Raw genomic sequence first — 25,909 nt, 5'->3', positions numbered from 1 at the left:
AAGATACAAATCTGATAATTTTGGTTATTTACTAAAATGAAACAGGTTTTCTGGCTGCCGCTGGTGTCACTTGACACCGCTGGAGTGTTAACCGGGGGGGGGAAGAAACATTAACATGCAGTGGAAAAAACAACACACAAGGCGACGTCACCACACCCATGGCTGTAAGGCTCAAAGCAAACCTGCCTTTCATAAACACACACACACACACACACACAAAACACAGAGGAAAGCTAGGGGTTCTAAACCTGTCAGACAGATGCGGTTGACAGTGCAGGACATGAATAAGCAGCACGAGAAGCCGGTGCAAATATTGACTCCAGTTGCATTCATGTGTGTTTACTTTAGCTCTCTCTCTCTCTCTCTCTCTCTCTCTCTCTCTCTCTCTCTCTCTCTCTCCGGGTGAGGGCGTCCCCAGTGTTATAAAAAACACCTCACACTACATTAAAGCCGCTATAAATGACCCACAGGGAAATAAGGTATGCATATGAAAGCGGTATAGATAATATTAAAGCTCCGTTCCGTCTGTTTTGCATGACTTCATAAGCAGTAAATTTATCTCGGGCACTGAATTATTCAGGCCTCCGGGCGACAGGGTTCCCATGCCGATGCCAGGCTAAGTGCCCCACATCTTATCTTTGTCCCTGGATATCAGCCAAGAGGATGGAGCTCAGGCTCAGGTGGGGAATATTTTTTTAGGGAAATGTTTTGGTACTAGAGGGAGGAAGTCTAGTCAATGTTTAACACCTCTCGAACTACATCGGGTCCTGTAAACGCAGTGACCTTCTGGAATGGCTCACTGCCTTTCTTTGACTGGAATAGTGTGTTCCCAAGTGTGCTCTTTTACGCATGTAGCACTGTGTAACTCCTGAAAGCCCAAAAAGGACTTTCATTCTCTCACAAATGAAAAGTTGAACTCCCAGCAATCATTACACTCACTGGTTCTGCTAAGAATTAAGCTCCCATCGGAGGGATGTGCACGTGCATCTGCGTTGCCCATAGTCAAGCCCTCTCCCTGAAATGACCTGTGATTGGCCAAAGTCTGCCGTCACAGGCGAGAGTTTCTGAAGCCTGAAAGTTGTGGAATTTTTACCCCAATGACGCCAAAAATACCCAGCCTACCCCATGCAGCTTTGAGCTTTGTTATTTCAGCGTTCACCACTGAATCTAATTCAGTTTCCGAGTTTAATATTTAACCAGAGAGAAACACATTAGCCAATTTCCAGGGACAAATCCCAAACCAGGTGGGCTATTTTGGACTTTTTCTCAGACATTTTATTGTGGAAAGATACCATTTGATGTTGACACTGATTAATGGGGTTTCAGGGCGGGAAGAATCGGTAGAATAATCCAGTTTGTCGTGGATATCTCCTCTTTAAATACAGTCCTACAATTCCTCTGAGACAAGGAAGTGTGTGTGTGTGTGTGTGTGTGTGTGTGCCACAATTAAGGGTGACATCATTAACTCCAACAAAGCCTTGAGAAAAACAAACATACCAGGCGCACACACCTCGGGGGACTGTCTACAGTCGGCTGCCTAATGGACCTAATGAAGACAACATGAAGGAATCTGACACACAAGTGCTCTTTATTTGCCTCCATTTACGTTCAACGGGCAGCAGGTTGTGGCACAAATTAGCTTGTTGCAAAACTACTTTTGTGCCGTTATCTTGAGGTGAATTGATTGCCGCGAGTCACTGGGATGGCAGCAGCGTTGAAGGATACTGAGCGGTAACTTATATGATGGGAAACAAGATCGAAAGGTGAACTCCATTTCCTGCTTTGGTACGGGGATGTCATGGTTCATTCACTCAGTTGTTTGTCCCTCACACACAAGCGATCATGATACCCGCACATCCCCCTTTTTTTTGTGATTTTCATGCTTTCAAATAAGTTCAAATATTAAGGTCTGGTAATATATCAATGCAGCTATCCTGCTATAAAAAGTCGATCTCTGATCTTACAATGACGTCAAATGAAACACGTGACACCTTACATTGTGGCTTATTTATGTCTTTAAATGTAATTCTGAGAATACCAAAAAAACATAAAATCTTAAAAATGGAAGGCAACCAGGTGTTTAATCAAGGTGTCAGACTTTAAACAATCATCCGTCAAATAACGACGTCAAACGCAGCACACCTGAGCTTGTTTGTGCCAATATAGATGGAAATGTAGTTCACAGTTGTTATTCCCAAAGCTCAAATACATAGAAAGCTCCACGGATACATCCCACAAACTGCAGGTGACTACTTCTCTTATTTATTGCTATTGTTTAGATTTTTGACTGCTGCCTTTATTTCTGTATTTTTAGTTTCAAGCCTTTGGGAACTGTGATCGTGAACCACATTTCCCACGTGCACTTGCAAGCTGAGGCACACAGGTGCGCGGCGTTTGACGTCATTATAAGCCTTGAGATTCCTCTCCGTCAAACATTTGCCCCGATGAAGCTCTGAAGAATGGCAGCGTGGCGTTTTCTTTTATATCTGAAAGACCAAAGGCTTTGTTTTTCAAGATGTGTGTCCCCCCTCCCCCCCAAAAAAAGGATAGAGATGATTGAAAGCCTTGAGAGAAAGTCACTTTTTCATTTTGGTCTTTTCGTGGAACATGGTTGACAGTAGAAAGAAATAGATTAACACCAGCCTTATGAGTTAAATGCTTCTCTATGGCTCATGCGACTCTCTCAATGCCTTTCAGATAAATCCCAAAGTGCACCGTCATTATGACAACACCAGGCTGGCTTTCTCATCCCCCGGAGGAGAACAGAAATTACAGATGCAAACGTTTTTACCCGACTAGAGCTCATGAAAACATAGCCTATTTATGAACAAACCGGTATTATAAGCTGATGCTTTACTACAAGAGAATTGCACACTGAATAAGTTCATGCAGCTGCAGCTTGTGATCGCCGAAAGATGTAGCTTTTCATTTCTGGCTGTCATGCGGGCATGCTGTGTGATCTACTCCTGATTCTCAAATAAGCTGGAGGATCATTTGCTCCCCCATCTGTTGAGACCATAATGAAGGAAAACATTTATTCAGATTTGTCACAAACGAGGCCTAGTTCATGGGAAGAACAATAGAGGCTCTTTTGAAGAAGTCACAAACCAACATGGTAGTGTGGTTTAATGTGATCGACGTCGTTCTCTTCACTTATGTTCAATCTTCATACCTTTCTGCTAGTGCCAAAATAAACCCCCCCCAGCTGTTATGTATCCGTATCATCTCTACGTGATCTACCTTTCTGTGTATCTTTGAAGGATCAAAGTAATCTGGTGACGCACAAGCCAAGCTCGACTCCGTTGTCTCACACTGAAACGGTGTGTTGATGAAAAGATGAGTCACTGGTTTGATTAAGCCGGAACTCCACAGCAGATCCTGTTGTCATCACGCTCTGTGGATTTATGGAAATCCACAGAGCGTGACAATCGCACTCGCTCACACACACACACACACTCTCTCTTTGGTGCAGGTGTGACTTACTTCTTAAGCCTGATCGCAAACATAGGGTGTGTGCATTCAGAACCTCGTACGGACAAAAAACACATTCTGAAAAGAGTTTTTGGACGAGCTTTCGGAGCAGAAACCAGCGTTCTAGATTGTGTGATTTGATTCTTGGAACATTCTTGATTTGATATGTTAACGTCAGAGTAAAGTGGTAAGACTGTTTACCTTGTTGTGGATACTTTCAATGTGGTTTTGCTTGAGGTAGAAGTCGGTGCCGGAGAATGAGCTCGTTTGTTCTCCAGCTTGTGATTCGACTGCTGACTCAGCAGCAGCACCACTGTATCCACGAGTCATTTTGGACCAAATGTTCAGGGAAACTCACACACACACACACACACACACACACACATACACACACACACACACACACACACACACACACGGGCCTCGGGGTGGCCTGGAGGCCGGCGGTCTATCACATTGTGTGACATCGTGCGGTATGTGATGTGAAAATGTCAGTTATCGCTGTGAAGTTTGAAACTAATGAAAAATGGATGGAAAAACATATCTTGAAGATTTGCGAGTAAAAAACGAGCAATTTGACCGGAGGCTGTTCAAAACGCATGCATTTCCTTAGAAATCAATAAATTAAAGAAGACCTTGTGAACAACATTCGAACCCTGGCTCGCGTATAAACAAAGTCCAACTACAGAGAGAGCCAAGTTTCAGGCTTGAAAAGAGCACACTATAATTGTGAGACCCATGGCGAGCAATTACAGGCGAAGAGCAAGAGGGATGAAGATAGAAAGGAGTGGGTGAGATGAAGAGATAAATGTCCAAAGAAAGGGCTAATTCTGGTATCGTCCGGGCTCTGTTCCACCTCCTGCACTGACAAGAGACAAGGAGACAGACACACTAACGGCCTCTCCTGCTGCGACAGCCCTGAGTCAGTCGGAGGATCAGGATTTTATTTCTTTCTTTTTTCAGTCACAGCTGTTGTGGATGTTTCCAAGGTGCTCACAGCGTGCGAGCCTTCCTGGTTCGAGCAAAAAGCCCCGAGGTGTTCATTAGCCGAGGCACCGAGGCCCCTGGACGCCTCTTGCCGAGGCTCTGTTTGCTGCGATGGCGAGGTTTGAACACCAAAGTCCCACAGCGATCGCACACGTTTATGAAGAGGGAGGAACGGGAAGCGCTCGTAAACATGAATTGGGCGTCATGCAGAATCACAGCATCTCTGAGAGGGTCCATTTGCATGTTGCAAATGACACACAGCTAAAAAAGGCTTTAAGAAAAGGGATTTATTAAAGAAACAAGTAAACAATTGAACCATAACCAGTTTAAAGGACACACCGGCTTTCAAATTTCACAATAGGACCACTACAAGTAATAGAATTTGCTCGCAAGGGTGAAGTAAATGTGCAGATTTGCACCGTTGACCAAGGGCAAGGCATAAAATTTGACTTTCTAGAATTCACTACCCCCCTAAAGCTTGAACAGTAGCGTGTCTTCCTCCCGGGCTAATGTTAGCTGACTAGCTAAATAGCCGTCTCTATTTTTTTTCCCGTGTAGTCCACATGATAATGAATAATTACACACACCAGTACACAAAGTACCTCACAGTGCACGTTTTTGAAAATACATTCCTTTATTTTACAATACAAATATAATAACTAGAAATGATTTGGCCGGGGGAAGAAATGAGTGAAAAGGGGGGCGTGGCAGTGAAACTTATTCAGAACTTCATTGAGCATAATGGTATATTAAGCATTAACACATTCTTTTCTTTGCACCGGCTAGCCTCAATTAGTCCGTTTATATAAGGCACATAAGCAAGCTGCTGATTGAACTGATGTCATGGGCCAGACTGGAAACACAAAGCCTGACCTGAAAAGAACTGAGCTGGAAGGGTGAATTGATGGCCCCTTTGTGGTTTAATCACCAATGATTTTGCCTCAACTGGTGTCGTGAAAGCTCAAAGTTCAGCTGTGGATGAAAAACTAAGATATCAGTGAAATGTACAGGTGTCTGTTTACAGTGTTATCCTCTGGTGACGTGCTGAACATTCAAAATGTGCATAGATCTCGTGATATTCCACGAATGGTTGAGTTACATTATAGAAAGAAAGAGAGTCGTCAGTGTACATGAGTCTGATGATGTGTAAACTATTTTTTCTCCCCTAAATTTTCAAAGCACATACAATATTCATTCTGTTTTATCCCGATGAAATCAACGACGACACATTAAGCTATAAATAAGGACGGCTTCCGCGTCCTCCCTCCCGAACAACAACGTCCAGCTTCCCCTCCAACAATACAACAAAAGCGACGCGAGTGAAGATATTATAAATAACAAACAGAAGACAAAATAGAGACAAAGACATGGGTGTAAAAAAAATAGATATACGCGATGACCTTTCCTCTCTTGTGAAGAGACAACGAGCTATGGCAAGGACTGTGAGTTCACAAAGGCAATATTGACTCTATGCTCCATTAGCATTGCGATGCTCCAAAACGTGATACATTTGATTATTTTTAGGGCAGTATGGACATGGCAAAGCAGCGAGTGAGCACATACATTAAGACTGAGGAGTGTTAAACACACTCGATGCATAAACAGGCTGATATTCACAGTCGACACAACTTTTCTTATTTGTGGCGTTGGAAAAGTTGCCTCCTTCATACGGCAGAAATAAAAAAAAAAAATGTTTTCAAAAGTTCAAAAATAGATCTTTACTTTTCATTTTCTTTGAGCAGTTTTCCTTCATTCGTTCCGTTTTCTGAATTTAAAAACACCGGCGGTGTGATTCAGAACGTTCCGTCAGGTCGTGTTCGTGTCTGTGAGTTTTTTTTATTTTTGGTTCCGTCACTCGCTGTCCTCCCCGGCGGTGGCGGCCTCCAAAGCAGCAAGAGCCTCCGCCACCATGGAGTCCGTAACACTCTGCCCCTCCCCCTTCCTCGCCTCCTCCTCCTCCTCCTCCTCCTCCTCCTCGTCCTCGCTCTTCATCACCGAGATCCCGCTCTCGACGGTGGAAACGTCCGGGGTCTTCGGGTGTCTGCGCTCGTCCCTGGTGTCGGCCGAAGACAGGCTGGTGGTGCTGGTGTGGATCTCCACTGACAGGACGCTGCCCTCGTCCCCCGTGTCGCACGGGTACTCCGGCGTCCCCCCTACGCCCTCGTCTGTCTCGTCCGCCGACAGGCCTTCGCTGCCGATCACGCACTCGGCCACGGAGCAGTCCCACTCGTGCCTCGCCGTGCTGCGGCCCCGCTCGCCGTCGCCCCTCTGGTCCTCGTACACCCGTATATCGGGGTAAACCGGCACCTGGATCGGCCCTCTGTCGTGCATCACCCATCTCGGCCCCAGAGCTTCCGGCTGGATGATGTACAGGCCTCCTTCTGCGGGTGGCGCGCTCCCCTGCATGTTCGGCTCCTTGGCAAGTGGAGGTGCGGCGTGCAGCCGGTGGTTGACGTGGTTGTTGTCCACCTCGAGTTTCAGCGTGCTGTCGTTGGACTGGCTGTAGCCCAGGTTGTTGAAGCCCTGCTTCTGCTTGCTGAGGCCTCCGATCGGGTCGGGGAGGTGGTGGAGCCTGTAGAGCGAGCTGGCCGCAGAGTCGGTCTTCCTCTCGTCCACCATCTCAGAGGGCTCGTAGATGTAGCTGTGAAGAGACAACAAAGAGGATTGAGATGGATTTGCGATTTGATTTCCTGGATCAGTGTCTGTCCGTCTGACCGGGCTCCAGGAGTCGGATGTTCCCATGACTCATCAATAAAAGAACACCCTCAGATAGTGTACACCGACGGCAACAAGGACACTTCCTCGTGCGCTCGATGCCCCCTTTCTAAATGCCAATGTTTCGTCTAAGGCATGCGAGCTTTACACAGACTGCATCTAGCCGTGGCTGTGGTGGTGTTTGCACTGCTCATTGTGAATGTCAGATATATTATGCAGACAGTTGTTGAAAGAAGGAGAGAAAAAGTGGATATGGAGGTGAACTCGGGCCTCTGACTGCACTCTCCTCACTCCCACTCTGGTTCAAATGTTTTAAAATCCTGACTTCTGCTCTCACGCTGTGGTGGTTGCGTTGCCGTCTCCTGGCTCTGGCTCCACGCTTATCACAAAGACATCATTTAAAAATGTTCGGAAAAGAGGCAGAATCCTCTATTAATGAGGTCGACTTAAAGTTTTGTTGAAGCATATTCCAAGTACGTGGAGTAACAAGTGAGAGTGGCATCAATCTCCTGATCTAGACAACTCTTGCAAAGCAGACGAGCTCATTTAACTGCTTTTAGGGAGACTACGCTTGGATGCTATCTTATTCCGCATAATAATAATAATAATAATAACGCTAGTTTTTTGTACGGAGGAAGCTAATGACACTGGATCATCCCCGAAGCTCATCGATTTTGACCTGGATTTTCTGTCCCCGCAAAATAAGCCGTTTCCTGCTGTGAGAAGACACTCATCACCATAAATTACAGTAACAAGGTCTGAACACAAATACTTCTGATGATCGAAACTGAAGGGACAAAAACAAAACGGGTCGCTGATTATGTGCCATGTCTGTCTGAGTAAGAAAAACAAAAAAAACAATAAATGCTAATAAACACAAATAAATTCACATTTTATAATGAACCCCAGTTATGCCACATAGTTCAGCTCGTTAGGATGAGTGACAGACACTGATTGCAACAACAAAAAAAAAAAAAAAGGGGCCATTTCCCCCTGCAAACCAGCACAAAAACAGTCCGCCCTCAATCAGATAAAGGAAAAGCGGCGCTGATGTATTACTTGGCATCGGCGTTAGATCTGCTCGCTCCTCTGCTGAGTCTTCATGCCGTGTAAATTACAGGCCGCCGTGCGTGGCTGCCAGAGATCTGTCGATGTTGTCCCATTCCTCGTAGGATGGTCGATAAAGGCCCGAGACTAATTAATGCTCATTTAAGCCCGACACCTTAAATAGCCCCTTGTGTAGGCTGTAATGACTGCCTGAAAAACCCATTTTTTGGAGGATTTTCTTAAAACGGTATACAAGCACAAGATCACACATGCGCGCCTCGACTGCTATTAGGAGTGTTGGCATGTGGGCTTTATTGTGCGGACAGCGTAACAGGTTGTCAGACATCACCTGCTGCGAGAGCCTCATGTTTTTTCTCTTCCATCTCTGCGCCCTTTCATTTGTTTTTCCTCCTCCAGAGCTCTCTCCATCTCCCGCCTCGCCAGCTGCCCTCCACACACACACACACACACACACACACACACACACACACACACCTCCTCCTCGTTGTCTCCCTGTGAGGGAGTCATTGTAATGTAGTTGCGGCTCACTAATCTACTGTCCCTTTTGCACTTGACTTCTCCTTGAGTTGAGCGCCCGTCCCTCGAGCTTCTTTTTCCAATCTATCGTCTCACTTCTTCTGTCTCAAGTTCTTCGCTCTCCTTTTCGGTGCTTTTATCTTGCCCCCGTTCCCCTTTTGGCTCTTACTTCACACTGTTTTGATATTCATGCACTTAACAAGAATTGAAAGATTTAAAACTTTCAGAGGAATTAATTTATTCAAGAATAGTTTAGTTTTTTTTCTCCACTCCTGGCAAGCAGACACAAAAACATCCCCCCCGCCTTCACAAGCTAACACGCACACACACACACACACACACACACACACACACATGTTCACCCTCTGACTTAAGCGCCTCTCTCGCGCACCCTGCGTCCTTCGCTCTGTCTCCCTTCACAGTGAGAAAGCTGAGAAAATGAATGTTTTCCATTTCTCTCGCTCCTGGGCAGCGCCGCCGCTGTGCCAAGGTGAAATCTGAGGCTCGCTTTCAGGAGAGCCAGACAAACACACCCCCCCCCCCCCCCCCCCCCCTCCCCTTCCCCCCACACACCCACACCCACACCCACACACACACACAAGGTGTTTTACAAAAATAAGTCCAATGATTTAAAAAAAAAGATGGACAAAAGAGAGAGAATGAAACTGTATTTTCATCCACGCCAGGAGGTCGTACTTTCTTTCCCCCGAGCTCTTTTCAAAGAACAGACTCAAACTTCTTGCTGCCATTTTTCTGTTTGTTTGGTGAAGTGGATGAACACAAAACAGACACACAAAAAGGCAGCCAAAATGCGTGTTAGTGTGAAATCAAATGACTTCGATAGAAGCAGCATCCCCCCAGGGTTTGGCTCATATTTTAATACCAGGGCTAGTTTTGCATTCGAGTAGATGCTGTCGATGCCGGGGAGTTCCTGCTTTCCCACACTCCGTCGGGATTCCCTTTCTGCGGCGTTTTGTTTATGCTTCAGAGTTTTAAGAAGCACCGCAGCCGTTATTTGCATGTCTTAACTGTGACGCTGCACCAGACAAGATGCTGTTTAGGTCAACTATAGGGTCAACTCACTTCTTGAGCTCTGCAGATTACAGCAGATTACATTGGTTGAAATATATTTCAGTGGTGCCTATGGATTTTGAAAACAATAAAATGTTTTATTTTATCATAAACACATTTACCAGTTTTCAAAATAAACGCAAAAAAATCCGCCGAAAGATGTTTGGAATGTGTGAGTGTCAGGCTACTGAGGCCGCACTTTTGACCCAGTAACCTACAGGCCCACCCTGCCAAACCCCAAACACAACTAAGCCCAGAAATGTGACACTGCAGACAATTAGGGAGGTATGTGTGTGTGTGTGTGTGTGTCACAAGCATTCACATGTGTGTCTTTGACATGGGAAAGTGGGAGTGTGGAGGGGGATTACGACTCTGGTATGCGTATTACAGCGCGGCCCTTTCATTAATCTGCAATCAAAATCTCATTTCCCGGCCCTGTTCCGTCTCCTAGTTCACCTCAAAAAGCACAATGATGTCGAGCCCTGACTACGACGCCTCGCAGGCTCTAATGAATAGACAGCCCTGAGAGGAAATACAGTAACCAGGGGTGATGGCTATTGGCATATTGACTCACAGTTTGTACAAAGAGCCGACGTGAGACCGAGAGCACAGACGTATTATAAATGGGCCGCTCACTATCTGCATGGAGCAAGACGTGAAATCGTTATGTGGGTAAGGAGACGTTTGAATTGTCACTGTGGAGATCTACAGTGAGGATTACTGAGGAGGTGGACTGTGTGCTCCTATCCGATGAATTAGTGCTTAAAATACGAGTTGATTCCTCTGAACGATGATGCTGAGACGGTGCCTTGAGCTTAATGCTAACGTCGGCATGCTAATAAGCTCACAATAACGACGCTAACAGGCAGTAGTAATGTTTTTAGCGTGTTAGCATGCTAACATGTAGTGCAGCTGAGGCTGATGATGAACGTGGTTTTTGCCAGTGATCCAGTACAGATACTCAAACAGCTGGATCGGGTATCGGTGACAATGAGGCAGATGTATTCAATCCTATGTTTACGCCCGATTACACTACGTCGTGCGTCAGCTGACGGCGCTTACAACAAACACGTCAGCCGCTTGGAGGCTTTTCGCGCTCTCTACGCCAACAAGTTCTACGGCTACTTGCAATATCTGCAAAGCCAATGTTTCACTGGTGGCAGTCGCACCGCAAAATATAACAAAACCAGCTTCATCAAGCGCCTCCAGAAGCATCACGATGAAGGACCGGTTTTGAATTTGCTTCATGGTGCAGGATGCATGATTCATTAACAATTCAGTAAATCTATGTATTTGTATCTTACATTTTGTTTTACAAAGTTGGTAAAGCAATGTTTAAGTCAGGCACGATGTCGCATTACCCATAAAAGAACAGATACAGCTTATTAATTAAAGACTGATATAGGATCAGTGCTCCGTACCGGTCGATATTGGTATAAAAAGAAGAGCAGAGGAGCTGTTTCACACAGCAATGACAGAGGCAGTTGTTTAGGGCTGTGAAGGACATATTGGTTACGAAATCTTTCTTCAGCAGAAATAAATCAATAAGAGCTGTTGACAGTCAGGTCTGTGCATCATCCAGACTGACAGGGACAGTGTTCCTGAACAATGATGTTGCTGTTGAATCTTTTAGTGTACTTTATTCACATTTTTTCAATATTGTGAGCGCCACAAATGACATTCCATTCAACACCATATCTGAAGGTGAACAAAAACTGAGAGATATATCTCAAAATATTGAAAAATAAAAACAAAACTGTCTGGATACCATGAGAGGAATGTAAAAAAAAGATGTCATTTGGGTGAACCAACTCTTTAAACCACCGAAAACAAGTGATTGTATCCCAAGAAGGGTCCCGAAACCAACAAACAAAGAAGAGGAAATGACTCACCTTTTTATCATCCTGCAGCATTGGCACCCCATTTGGCCAGCTGTGTCGTGGAGCTGTGGAGGGGACATTAACAGAGACATTAAACTTTAATCGCACAGACAAAATGTAAAGCGACAAATCTTCCTGCGTGCACATATTGTGTTCAGCGGGTGTCATTTCCCCCATCAACGTCCGAGTCAAGCTCATCAAGTAAAGGTTACGGTTCGCTCACACACACACTTTGACAGAGACCGAGACCGCCATCGATCGGACAGTTCACCACCTCTGACATGCGAGTGTTTTTTAAAAATGTGCGCTCTCACTCAAAGATTTCTCCTCATCAGTCAAGATTTGGCTTTGCCCTTGGTCCTGACGGTATTTGGACACGAGGATGAAAACTCTGTCTGCCTGCAGCACCGATAAAGATGTTATTGTCATCCATCACTGTTGTGTGTGTGTGTGAGTGTGTGTCGTAGGGTGTGTATCTACGTGCAGGATGGGAGTGACCTTTTCTCTCCTGGTGGTGTGTTTCTCTCGGCTTTGGCATTTCATTGCCCGGGTAAATAATTAATCGCCGAGTCTTGAATGGGTTTGTCTGCGAGCGAAGGAGAAAGAGAGAGCGACAAAGATAGAGGACACAGTATCTCTTTGTGGAATAAAAGCAAGGATGTGTGCCCACGAGACAAAACGGGTTCCATTCTTAACCTTGAATCTGTGACCCTGCAGGCCTTTGCTTTACCTTTAGCTGGATCTTTGAGCAGAATGGGATGAGTGCTATACGTTTTGGGTGCAGCTTCATCTCATTACAAATGATGCTCAGAGGAAAAAGCAAAGAAGGAAGTAGATTTCATTAAATGGATAAGTCTGGTGTTTCTCAAGCCTATTTATTCCTATTGAGGAATGCAAATCTAAAAATGTTTTTAAAAAAAGTCACAAATACAAGATTTAACTTTAAAAAAAGGCTAATTCATTACTTCACACACCTGGGGCAGTCAAACAGGAGTAAAAACGGCATCTATATGGGACTATTTTATGTGACAGATTTATACACACTTCAGGGCTCCCATACGTGTTTAAAAAACAAAAACGTTAATGTGATCGCATTCATGCGAGTGCATGATGATCATTATCATCCTGGTGCCTTTAAAAAGCAATAGGAGGAAAGAGAGGAGGAGGCAGGTACGGAGGAAGAGACAAAGACAGGTTCAGACGCCATTGATGATAAAAGTGACTACTCGTCAGCATGCAAGGTCATCGATTAATTCTGTACCAAGAAAAGGAGAGCACCTTTTTTGTTGTTTAGATTTTTTTAATATATAAAAATGACATTCTAACTCTACGATTGTTGCACAATTATCAGATTATGTGGTATTATATATATTTTTCAGAATGAACAAAAAGCAGTGGCAACCCTGAGTGATCCTCTGGGTTTTTTTTTTCATTTCTGATTAAGATATATCAGGCTTGGGCAACACAGGCAACGCTTTCGTGGGATTTGTTGACAATAAGAAAAAAATCATCTCCCAAAGAGAATGTGCCATAGCTCCTTTAATTATGAGTAATCTTCTGCATTTGTATCCATTAGTCCTCGGTAAGGCCAGGAAACTATGACGTCACAGACTTTAGTTATGCGGTGGGACTTCATATAGCTTTAGTCCTGAAGAGGTCCGGGTGCACAAAGCAAACAGAAATAAAGACGGGCCTGCTGCGTTATGTATTACTACAAGCAATACTGTGACCAGAGCTGTGAACAGTCCACAGCCAGAGGCCAACTCGGACACAGAACAAACTCAAGAGCCCGATCCTCTCGTCTTTGAGAGTCCTCTATTCGCTCGTTGTCCTTCACAGAAGCGATCTCTTGTGATTTGAGGTGAACTAGAGTGTAACCGAGCTGAAACACTTTCGCCGGGACCTCCAACACAACGTTCACAGCTGCCTCTGAAAAAAGACGAGAGGGGGCGTACACCGATGGCAAGTGCAATATTCAGAGCGCACCGGTGGGTTCGACGGGGGCTGTGCTTTAAATAGAGGAAGCCTGTTTTACACTCTATTGCACCGGCAAGCACCCACCCAGCTGAAGTGTCCCTTGTCTTCCAGGCCGGGGGGGGGCAAGAGAGGAGGTGATTTCCCAGCGGCCGTTGGGAGCTTTAACATTAATGGGGCGTTGTATTAGTCCCGGAAGAAGTCGCTATCTGCTGACTTTTACTATTACTAGTCACGTTCGAGCAGGTCAATGATCACCTGACAAGCTCCAGCTCTCAATCCTCTGATCCCTCACACTGATTTCTCCCTCCTCCTCCTCCTCCTCTTCCTCCTCCTCCTCCGGTTCCTTGTTGAGCGGTGACATTTCCTGCCTTGTGCATTATGTATATTCCATATCTCAGTGATATGCCTCTGCTGCTTTCTGCTCTCTATTCTCTCGGGGGTGATTTAATGTGCTCGCGGAACGCTTGGATTTCTTTGGGGAGCGTCCTCAAGCTCAGAGCCCGCTCTGCCAAAGTACGACTGCATATCTATCCGTTGAAATAAATGGTCCTGAACCCTGTGACATAACCACCTCCCGACTAAATTGTTTTGAATTAATTATGAGTATGAATAAGTTGACTTCCTCCCCGGCACTATGTTTTCACTGCAGATAAAAAAGAAAAACACTGTGACGGTTCATGGATTATGTGTTGTGACGGGGAGACAAGCAATTAAATTAAGCAATAACTTACTTCATGTTAAACGACTCACTCCACATATTTCTTAATAAAATGAGCAAATGTGGTCACACGAAAGTTAGAGACGCACAAATGTCACCAGATCCTCCCGCCTGCCTGTAAATGGTGCCCAAATATTTAGTTTTTTCGGCGGTAGCTAGAGAACAGTTTATAATGCAAACCGAGAACAAATACAAAACAAACACAAAGGATCTGCCATCTATGGTCATTTATTTCTCAAAAACATTAAATCTGCTGATTTGTTCGACATAAACATAAGTATATAGATGTTATTTCTTCTAGCAAAGTGAGATTAGGGGCGAATTTGCAATTTTATTCGGCCATATCTGCCTCATAACATAAAAAAACGTGTTAATTATACTGTCAAGACCACTAAAAACAAATATGAGATAAGCCAACGAGAGCAAAAGAGAAAATGGCACAAGATGATCTTTACAAGAATATTCACCCCTGTGGTCAAACCCATGACTTTCCCCTCATGTGTCAAATCATGGGAATATATGTTGAGGCTGAAAGCACCAAAACAAGGTTAAGGCCAATGAAAACTGAACGTAGCATTCAATTTGTGGCAGCAATGTGATGAATAGTAGACTATTCCATATTCAAAACACTCATCTCACATACGTCTGTAAACGCTATTCTCGGATGAGTTCAATTGAATGTTCAAATTGATACAAATTCGACAACGTCAGACAGGCGGACAAATAGGTTGGCAAGACTGGTTCGGAAAAAAAGCTGGTTTGCATCGGCGTGGAGTTGGGTTGCGAATTTGCAATGCAAAGCGTCCGTCTCTGGGTTGCCTGGGACAGCGGACGGTGTGACTGTCGCGCTGCCGGCCTCGGGGCCAAACCATTCTGCTGCTGGTTCAGCAGAAGCAGCTCGCGGCCGCGCAGAGGAGAACTGGTCCCGCAGGGCCGCGATGACGCGGCGCCGTCTTAGCTCGACGACCTCCGAGCAACGAGCGCCCATGAGTAACTATAGCTAGTCACGACTAAGTGGCATTAGCATTAAAAGTCAAAGACAACTCCAAAGAACTCCGCCTGAAGAAAATGTGACAACATGACTGAGGAGGCGGGCCGATGCCGTGGCTCCAGTGTGTCCGTCACGCTGTGTTTGCAGAGTAAATAGCGATAGATACACAGAGAGAAGTGGGGAAACCAGTGTGGTGTGTTTCAGGATTAATCTTTGGTATTAGGGATTACCGCGTGGCCGTAAAAGTCGTAGCTGCAACTTTAAAGACCCAACCTGACAAAATCTGAGACTTGAACCTGACCCGAGAAGTCTGCTTGCTTTGCCCGACCAACGGTCATAATCTAAAACATACTCGGTGTGTTATCACACGAGACAAAGAGAAAGCAACAAGTTCTCCCGCCGTCGGTCATTGTTTCCCACGAGGCTTCGCAGTGACCCCACAGCAGCCGACTCAAAAGAGTCGCCACCGGAACATCCAAACGACCAATCGCGTCGCTCCCCTGGAGACTCTCCAAAGTCGTGATGAGACCGAGGATTCAATCTGTGCATCAAATGACGATCGTTCATTCCGATATTGGCCATTGTTGGCCGACAATAACGGTGCATTATCTGCTCCCTGTGCCGGTCAATACACTATATATATGTGCTCCTGATTTTTTATGATAGGAGAGATCGGAGGACGATCACTGAAGGTGAGAGATTCTCAGCGCCGGCAGCTTGGCCGGGCTCCCATTTTTTTATATTTTTTTTCCCTCCAGAGTAAATTGAAACATTTCATCTTGGAGAAACCGGCGCAATAAAAGTGAGATTGCTGTAGAGTGTCCCCTAAAAGTGGACTGGATTGAAATCCCGGGGATACCCGTGGAAGTGGCAGCCACAGCCTGATTGCTGCAGGTGGAAAATTTCACCCGGAAAGATACGGCTTAAAATAATTCCTCCTCTGGATGGAGTCCAGTTGAAATTGATTGTGAAGAGTTTTGTCTGAAAGCTGGAGTTATTGTGTGGGGGAGGAGTGGTATTTTCATTATAACACTTCTGACATATATATATATATATTTACAGCAGCTCACTGCTCCTGTTATAAAGAAAATTTGAACATATTTTTTAAAAATATTGGTTTCACAATGTGTAATTCATAGTATTACATTACAGTATCATTACAGATCTAAGTTTAAATGAAAGGTTATTACAACCATGGCCAATGAGCTGCATTGAGTCATATTGGTATGGTAAATATACTAATACTACTAATGAAGTAGTGCCATATTAAACTGTATCGAATGGTTACACACTTCACTCTATCGTTTCTGTATTGTATCACAAAATGATACATTTTGGTGAAAAACACTGAATGTAGAGAAAACACAGGGCACCTTAAATGTAGAGGAAATACATATAAATAGCTTTTTGCACATCTGATACCAGTTGTTTTTGTCGGGCCCAACCATTTCTGTATAACTGTGGGTTTTAGTTGGCGGTCTGAACACTGCACATACCAACACTGTGACACTACCTACAGCTGAAACACCGTTAGAGGCTTGCTAACAGTTCACAAAAACGCCTTTTCTCTGATCTGCTGACAGTAACTGAATGCTCAGAGTTGGGTTGTTGCCTGAGGTGTGTAGATATGAATATTTCTGGTGAACTGCTCAACAAAGAAGACGAGTCTTTCACAAACATGGTGTTCCATAGCTCGGTCACCTGATTGAGCCTTTCTGCCTACGCAAGCTGTGTGTTACATTAAAGCCATCATTTATATCTGGACACCCACTGGGCCAGACTGTGTGTGTGTGTGTGTGTGTGTGTGAAGGGACGGTGAGAAGGGAGATCGTGTTCATGTGGGCGACATGGGAGGGGGGAGGTGATGGAAAAGTGGGCTAACCGGTCTGACATCCATCTGACTGTCTGTTGTTTTTGTGTAATTCTCCTTCATCCCGTCTTTCGTTATCGACGGCGTGTTTCGTCACGTCTGCCGAGACATGTAGACAGAAATATGGCGGGAACTTTGTAACGGTTGTGCATGTAAAAGGGAAACTAGGGCGGCACGTTGGACCCAGTTTTTCAGTTAATGACAGACGATTAGAAATATACTCTATACGGTTTAAATTTCAGGCAAACGTGCCAAATAATCCAGTTCCACTTTCTCAAATATGACAATTTGCTGCTTTCCTAGTCTTTATATCACTGTAAAATTAATATCTTTTGGTTTTGGACTCACAGGTTGTCTACGCTACGCTGCGTTTCTTCAGTCGTTCGTCTCATGCGCGTTTGACACAGCTCATGTTTCACTGGCTACAGCTGTCTACACACACACACACTGCTTCATGGCGTGTGTTTCACTTGTTTATTTGTCGTTTATTTACTGTTCCCCGATGTGTTTTTTTGCCTCCAGCACTGCCAAAAATGCAGGTGACCCACAACAAGTATACCGCACCTGAACGCAGCCTGTGCCGACATCGTGTCACAACCCAAATTTCAGCAGCAGCCGCCTTTCTTTTTTTTTTTTTCACCACAAATCCTCTCATCCGATTCCCAGCATGCCGGGTCTCAGGATGGAATAAGTGTGGGTCTGCATTCAGACAAAAGGCCAGACAGGAAGTGTGTGAACGAGAGGCAAACATCCTCCAAGCTGCTCCGGCAGACGACCAGAGGAGGAAAATACTTCTCTTCAGTTGATGATTTTAACATATTATAAAAATACTTGGAAGAATTGGCATTAAAAAAAGTTTTTAGCTTCTAAATTGTGAATATTTGGTAGTTTTCTTCGTGTTCGGTGACAAATAACAGAATGTTTTGGGGTTTTGGGTTAAGATCATGATACCATGCTCTGGCACACTGTGAGAGGATATCTTTGACATTTTACTCACCAAATTGATTAATCAGCATAATAACAGATAATGAAAACAATCTTTAGTTGCAGCCATAATGACATGTTTCGAAAAACAAATGTCACAGAGGGGGGGAAAAACACACACTTTGGAGCAGTGAGTCTAATGTTTAAACACAGGAAGCGATTAGTTTCAGCCAATTCTAATGACAGTGAATCAGGAAACAATACCTGCCTCAAAAGCCCTGATTGTGGCTTCCATATTGATAAGAATCAGTGTGATGAATTACTTTCCAGAGTGACCAGACGGCTCCTTCTTCCTACACCAATAACGTGTTTCAATACTTAAAAATGCACTTGCCTGGTTGGTTAATAAGCTCTTTGTTTACAGAGACACGTGAATTAATAACTAATGTCATCTGAATTACAAATATCATATAGCTCCTCATTTAATCTCAACATGTAGCCGTGTCTTTCCTCCCGGTGCTCGAATCAAACAACCAAATTCCGTCGGGCCGCAGAAGGCTCTTATCTCATAAATGTGCGCGTGAACAGCAAGTCACAAAAGAAAGAAAGAAAGCGAAGCCATTATCGACAGCATTTCCTTGAAGTCCCCAGCGACCGGTGTGACCCTCCGCATGTCTCTGCTGAGAGAGAGAGAACCGCAGCATTCGATAAGGTGGTCAATTTAGGCCTCTTATCGGCTCCGACGGCTTTTAAAAATCCAGCATGAAAATGTCAATAAAGAAAGAAAGAAAAAAAAAAAGCAGAGCACTGTCTCACCCACTGCTTTATCCGGCTTTTAATAACCTGCAATGTACAGTAGATGAGATAACCTTCCACACCTGATAACGCTTCCCATAAAAGAGCTCGGAGCTGTTCATGTGAGTGACGGTGTTGTTGCACAAAGAAACGCTGTTCAGTATCTTTGACTTCAAACAAGAAGGGGAAGGAAATAAAGTCAGAACAATACTTTCGATTTGACTGTCGGATATACGTGTGAATGACGAGTAAGCCTGGCGGGATTATGCAAGTTGATCCATGGTGAAGTTGTGCAACCAATTAATATATATATATATATATATATATATATATATATATATAAATTAACCCTCGTTAAAGATCGATCTACGGCCACCGCTGTTGTTTTATTCAAACTAGTCGATTTGTACGTTTTCGGGAGGTCAATCAAGTGACGTGATATTGATCAGCTGCCCCAATATTTCGCCTGAAATGTCAAAACTACCTCCTCTGACTTCAGACGACGTCACGAGGCCAAGTGTGTGTGTGTGTTGTTTCTGTGGGCGTGATATGATGGATCCGAACACACTCCCCAGACGGCCTTGGGCTGCAGTTTGATGAAAACAAGTCCTGTGTCTCCTCTCTATTACCCAGCAGCCCACACTTATCAATAGCCCCCCCCCTTCCTCTCTCACACTGCAAACAGACCTGCTGCTGCGCCCCCCCCCCCCCACCCCTCCACCATGCAGGAGCTCTGAATTGAACAAGCCTGAAGAAGAGAGAACTTTGAAATGACAATGTGTGAGAGCCGGTGATGTCGTGGTAAACAAAGAGGCCAAATAACCTCTTCAAGTCGATTCTTTAACATTGAAACGATTGTTATGTCGTCACAACTTTTAGTTTTTACGTGTGGCATCTTTACATGTCTTATCCAGGTTTGATCCTTGTAAAAATTAAAGGTAGTATGAATGTATAAATCCCCAAAAATGGGGGAAAATGGAGTGCGTCTTTACTCAAACCTTTTATTTTTTTCATTTCACCCGAGGACTCGGAGTGCCTCGTACTATTCCCACAGCGCTGAGCTCCATTCTCATGTTTACATCCTGCTTCAGGTCGAGTCATCCTGCGGGAGCAGAGCAAACTAGGCCTTGCGCAAATATTATTTGCATACGCCTTTTTGTCTAATAGGCTTTGTCACATGGAAAAACATTTTAAGAGACACTTGATGTATTAAACATATTTAGGAATGTCGTGTGTGATAAATGACAGACGGGACCGGTTTGGGCTCAGGCCTCAGGTTTTGTATGCTCTTTTTTTTTATTTTTAAAGTGACCCAGAGTTCAGCGGGGCTACGTGTTGCATGTGCAAACAAAGCCCAAGGCCGTGTACATGAGCGCTGGTTAACTGATTCGAGACCACTCCTCCACCTCCTCCACTCCATCCCAACAAAGAACAAATGTCCCCCAATAACAGCCCCTCCACTCACTCATTAACTTCACCTGCCCGAGCACGAGCAGTGTGCTCAGGGTGGGATGGAAAGTTTCAGAAATAGACAGAAATAGACATTACATCCTATGAGATCCACAAATATTGATATGGCAAATATTCCGGCGATCGGTTATTCGTTTGAGTCACTTTTTAAAGGGCAAACATTTGCTTCTACCAGCTTTATAAATGTTTTTTTTTTAGGTTTATATTATTATAAATTGAGTATCTTTGTTTTTTTCTGGAGCGTAAGTCGGACAGCAGTTGGCTCTGGGATATGATTAGACGCTTTTTTCAAATGTTTTCATACAAATCACAGAATTAAATGATCTATGAAGAAATCAATTAATAACTTACACATTGTGGGTATCTCACAGGTCAATTTCTGTGAATCATTATTCAACTCCACACATGTATTTATTCAATTGTTTGAGTTAATATCCTTCACGTGCAACAGGTGTGCAACAGGTGTGCAACAGGTGTACAGACACATCTCCATTGTTAGTACAACACCTGTAGGTTAACCTAATACTTTGTGTGTTTATTTACTGTGGCACCACTTAAAGTGTCCTTGTAGCTACCTTTTATTTGTAAAATATCGTGAAGTGTTTGTAGTATTTCTTTGTTTTTCAAAGCGGACAGACGCCATATGGTTCGACATCACTACTCGACATTCACCTGTTGCTGTGAACAGTCGAAGCTGTGTCAATAAAACGTTTAATAAAGCATTAACAACACTTTTTTTTACAATCTTTAAAGTTAACTAACAGCATTATGTTGCATGTAAACAAGCCAGAAAGAATAGAAAATAGTTGTTTTGACCTACCTGTTGCGCTAAGCGAAGGTGTGGCACTTTGCCCTAGGTATCAAAAATGCACGGATAACTTCAGCTGTCATTTAAGTTGTCTCTCTTCCGGTCCGGAGTAGAAATTAGAAATGCATGTGAAAAAGTAGCAGCTCCATAAAACATCTTCAGCTAGATATGATTTCCTTCCTTTTGGTTTGAGTTGTTGTGGAGAAGAGTCCCCCCCACCCCTCTGTGACTCCGCAGTCCCATGTCTCCTGTTTGAACAGCGTCTAATGGTTAGTTAGCCTGGGAGACTGGTGGACCGGTGTCAAGCTACACATGGTGGACTACCACGGTTTCCTGTTAAAACTTTCAAAATAAAACTTATGAACCTTGACAAAAAGTAGCCTACTTTATTTACAATATGTATCGATTATAGTTTACGAAACTACGTAGTGGAGGAATTGTTGATGTACTACTACTTTACTAGAGTATTTCAATTTTCAGACTACTTTACAAGCAACTATTTTACTTTTTACTCCACTACATTTATTTGATAGCTTAAGTTCCTAGTTTATTTGCAGATTTAGATTATTAAAACACAATAAGGTAAACTAATATATTATTGTGTATTGCATATATTGCCGTAAAACACCCAGAAATTAGTTGAAATAAACCCCACTTTGAAAGCTGATTATTAACAAGGAAAAAAGAGGTTAAAGAAGTTAAAACACAATAAAGAAAAGAAAAGTACCAATTTTATATATGTATGATAAACATTCGTAGTGTACACACACAACTTGAGAAGAGGGGTTGCTTCATTTTAAGACATCACAAATAAAAAGGTTGGGAACCTCTGTAAACATGAAGTAGGCAACCTAATGAAGGTTTTATAAGAATACGGTTTCTAAACAAGCAGCTCGGCACGAATTGCCTTCTAACTTATGACTGTCTGTCCAACAATTATGATAATTACCATCAGGGGGTCATAATGTACCCACGTGGATATTTACAGTACACCAGCAAGATACTGCGTGAGGCTTAAATAAACTTGACTTCCTGTCATGACGTGTCAAATTGAAACCAGCTTGACTCAGCTTAACCTGACCAACTTCACAGTTGATCATATGACTTGGATGCGATTAACACCCTTTAACACTTGCTACCTCTTAACACAACTTGGCATCAACCCAGAAAAGGAAGAAAAAGAAAAGTCCCCGAGACTGACACGAACTCCATATGAATTATTTTATATAAAAATGTAATGGAACTAAACTTTAAAGCTGAATTATGCATTAAAAGTGTTCCTGAACAATGCATAATTTGACTGTTTTTTAGGACTTCATATTACTTCCCTGAGGGTGACACAGAACTGAAGAACCGGTTTGAGTGTTTACAGATGCATAACGTTTTTATTATGTGTGTAACTGCCTCATGAAGATGTTCCTAATGATAACAAAGATGCAGTGTATGGGTTAAAGAGGATTATAGTTTTTGGCGCCATCTTGCTTTGGGTTGCGCTTTACATTGGAAATTACATAAACGAATTGTTCAAAAAAAACGAGTGGAATTCTCCTTTAGCTGCAAACTAATCTCAATACCTTCTCTTACTGCAATAGGTGTAAATGCGAACATGTGTGTGTGTGTCACCTTGTTTTTCGTATAAACACTTTTCCCTCACAACGGTGTATGAGGGTATGAAACATTTTTTTCATAGACAGGCTTTTGGAAAAAGAAAATACTCTGAATATCATTGAAAAACTCAGGAGATGTTTTCCTGCTCGGTTGACAGGATGGCGGCTAACATTCTGGCGGAGACACAAAACATGACAACAGTGTGACACTTCTAGACATCTTCAAAGATACGGCCAGTGGTGCCGCATAACTTCTGCTTCTACTCCGCTGCTTCCTCCTTTTTTTTTTTACATTTTTCTTTTTGCATCAACGCTCTTGTGAAAGAATGAAACACAACGGAAAGAGAGTTGCCAAAATATCATACAGACTAATTGAATAGTTTAACATTTTAGGAAATACACTTACTCGCTTTGTTGCAGAGGGAGATAAGAGGATACCACTCTCTTATCTGTCTGTAGAATTTGAACAGGAGACTGTTAGCTTAGCATGAAAACACACAACCTCCCGTAAAACCACGTCTTGCTGCTTTTAAACTTCGAACAAAGAGATATTACATGTTAATAAGCAAGCTTAAAAGTAAGATTTTAAAACCCATTCGGGCTTGGGGTGTCACTGATAGGTATTTTGAATGTAATTCATTTCCCCCCCCAAAAAGAGAAAACGCACAATAAACAAAGTAAAAGATGCATTTGACTTATAGCGTGAATATCATTCATGAAGATATCGTGATAATGTTGTTTCCATAAATACTTTTGGCCGTAACAATCTTGCAGTGAACATCTGATATCGTGACAGCCCTACTTTGGAATGAGCTAGTTGTTTTCCCCCTGTTTCCAGTATTTATGCTAAGCTATATGCTAATCGCTTCCTGCCTGCAGCATCAAATTTGCCGTACATAAGAGTGGTATCAATCTATCTCTTGGCAAGAAAGCAAAGAAGCACATTGACATGGTCATGGGAGTTCGAGATCGTAAAAAATTAGAGTTAATAGGTCAGATAGTTTTCGAGAGTATACTTTGAGCTTGCAAAAAAAATCTTTACAATGACAACAAAAACAGATTATTCCGATTTTCAGAGAAAGGTTAACTTTGTCGTTGTGACCTTTTCTCCAACTCCAATAAGAATAAGTAATTTGAATACTTATCTTGGGTATACATGACCTCAGACTAAATCTTAATGCTCGCCATCTTTGTCATTTTAATGATCCTTCATACCAAAAGAAGATAACGTCGATTTGTTGTCAAACATTGCTGAATATCCTTATTGTTGAGCTTCAGCGGTGACGTGTCAGTCGGCAGGAACATGAATGGACTTTGGTATGTACTGAGTCATTCCTCGACTGCCTTTAAAATATAGCTCATTGTCTACAATGTAAAGAGAAAGAAAAGCACTTTGTTTTATTGATTTACTGATCAGTAAAGAACGTCACATTGGATTAAACATTTGTGCAAGAGCTTTTAACTTCCATTGTCTGTTGCCCTCGCCATGTTTAACTTCCTCCTCTGTCCTGAGCGTTCACATGAAAAAAAAAATATATATAGTGGACGCTATAATCTCTTCTATCTCCGACAAACAGCTCCCGCTGTTCACCTGAAATCAAAAGAGAGCAAAGAAGCCTTCGCGTATTGGCGTCTCTCCTCCCAGCGTGATCCAGAAGAATTAGGTCAGGGGCTTGTTGGTAGTTATCTCTCCAAACTGGGGTCTAGTGTTGAGGCAATGGGGGGAAATGTGGGGAAAGAATACAAGATAAAAGGGATGAAATGAGCCACGATTGCTTCTCAGGGACTGGATTTGTTCTAACTCACCTCACAATCGAGGAATGGTACTTTGTAAAATGTGAGCTTTGTCTTTGAGCAGCCTAACATTGGTGTGATTTCCCCCTGTGCAAACTTCCCATATTTAGGGAAAGGCTTCGTGCTAGTACTCCAACAACCAGAGGATTTGAGGTAATGTTTGGAGCTTATAGTGCAGATTCTTTGCTTCTACTTAATAAATTCCAGCTGCCCGTAAGGTAAAAGTGTGACGTCGTGGCTGGTTTATCTGGCCTGCCAGAGAGTGGGAGGGGGAGGGGGAGGGGGAGGGGGAGAAATATGGGTGACTCATAGGCTTCCCCATTGCTGGAAAATGCACGTTACAGTAGAAATAATGCAAGGATGACAAAAGGAGGGCCCTGGCTTACAGAGTAAACGCAGCAGATAATGAAGAGGCTATTTTAGGGCTGAGTAAATAAGAGGCAATGTCAAACTATACCAACTGTAGGACCAACACACACACACACACACACACACACATACATCCACACACACTATGACCTGTGGAGACCTCCTGTTCGACAAACAAGTGGTGTAATTATATGCCCGTGTGGCGCTGCAGGTGGAATGTGCTCGCGATAGTCGAGCCCTTGTTGTCATAAGGACTGGAAGCAGCCCCAATAGCCAACAGACATGAGCTCACCATCATTACAATGAGAGGCGTGACCGAGCCCCGTCACCGCTACGGACCTGATGTTGCCGTGGAGACAGGACACACACGGACACACACAGATTGGCTTCGAGTGACACCACTGGGAAATTAAAATGGTAGCCCAAAACAACAGGCTTTTATTGGCCAGTCGCAGCTTGATCCTGGACGTGTTTGCCTTGCAAGTTTGTGTGCGTGTGTGCATGTGTGCGTGTGTGTGTGTGATTGGCGCAGGGCACAGTACAGGTGCACTGCACATGCATCGCCTAATTATAATGACAATGTCAGCCAGTGTTGGAGAAATATTCACCACGCTTGTCTGGCATGCGGCATCAAGCGCAGAAGAGCAATTACAGGCCTATCAAATCATTTTCCAGCTCTGTTGTGTGTGTGAGTGTGTGTGTGTGTGTGTGTGTGCGTGCGAGGCTGTCAGCACTGTCAGTGTTTTCTGATTCTGGGAAACAACAACCCTCCCTCCCCAGCACGCTCTGCAACTTAACTCACAGCTACCTGTACGTCAGGACTGGGCTAATTGCAGCCAATTAGAGGAGAGATTGTTCTCATCAGTCATTGTCTTCTT

At 43.6% G+C, this 25,909-nt stretch overlaps 1 protein-coding gene across 1 annotated transcript; it reads right to left on the bottom strand.

Annotated features, from left to right (window-relative positions):
• Positions 1–4,775: 4,775 nt before the first annotated feature.
• On the bottom strand, positions 4,776–21,494 carry LOC306714422 (uncharacterized protein). The gene is made up of 3 exons (XM_079184453.1): positions 21,274–21,494; positions 11,721–11,773; positions 4,776–7,099 (listed from the first exon to the last, which is right to left on the bottom strand). The coding sequence occupies exons 2-3, from the start codon at positions 11,750–11,752 to the stop codon at positions 6,310–6,312; spliced, it is 822 nt and encodes a 273-aa protein (XP_079040579.1). The 5' UTR covers positions 11,753–11,773; positions 21,274–21,494; the 3' UTR covers positions 4,776–6,309.
• Between the last annotated feature and the right edge of the window lie 4,415 nt (positions 21,495–25,909).

Source organism: Pholis gunnellus, assembly GCF_910591455.1.
Source record: "Pholis gunnellus genome assembly, chromosome: 23".
Lineage (NCBI taxonomy): Eukaryota > Metazoa > Chordata > Actinopteri > Perciformes > Pholidae > Pholis > Pholis gunnellus.
Note: the sequence above shows the minus strand (reverse complement) of the source record. Positions and strands in the feature narration are given on the sequence as shown.

What these genes read in the sequence shown, in the direction of transcription:
- LOC306714422 (XM_079184453.1), bottom strand. Translation starts at nt 11,752, where the DNA reads ATGGGGTGCCAATGCTGCAGGATGATAAAAAG. An exon ending in TGCTGCAGGATGATAAAAAG is followed by an intron (nt 7,100 to 11,720) that starts GTGAGTCATTTC and finishes GTCTCTTCACAG; the next exon opens with CTACATCTACGAGCCCTCTG.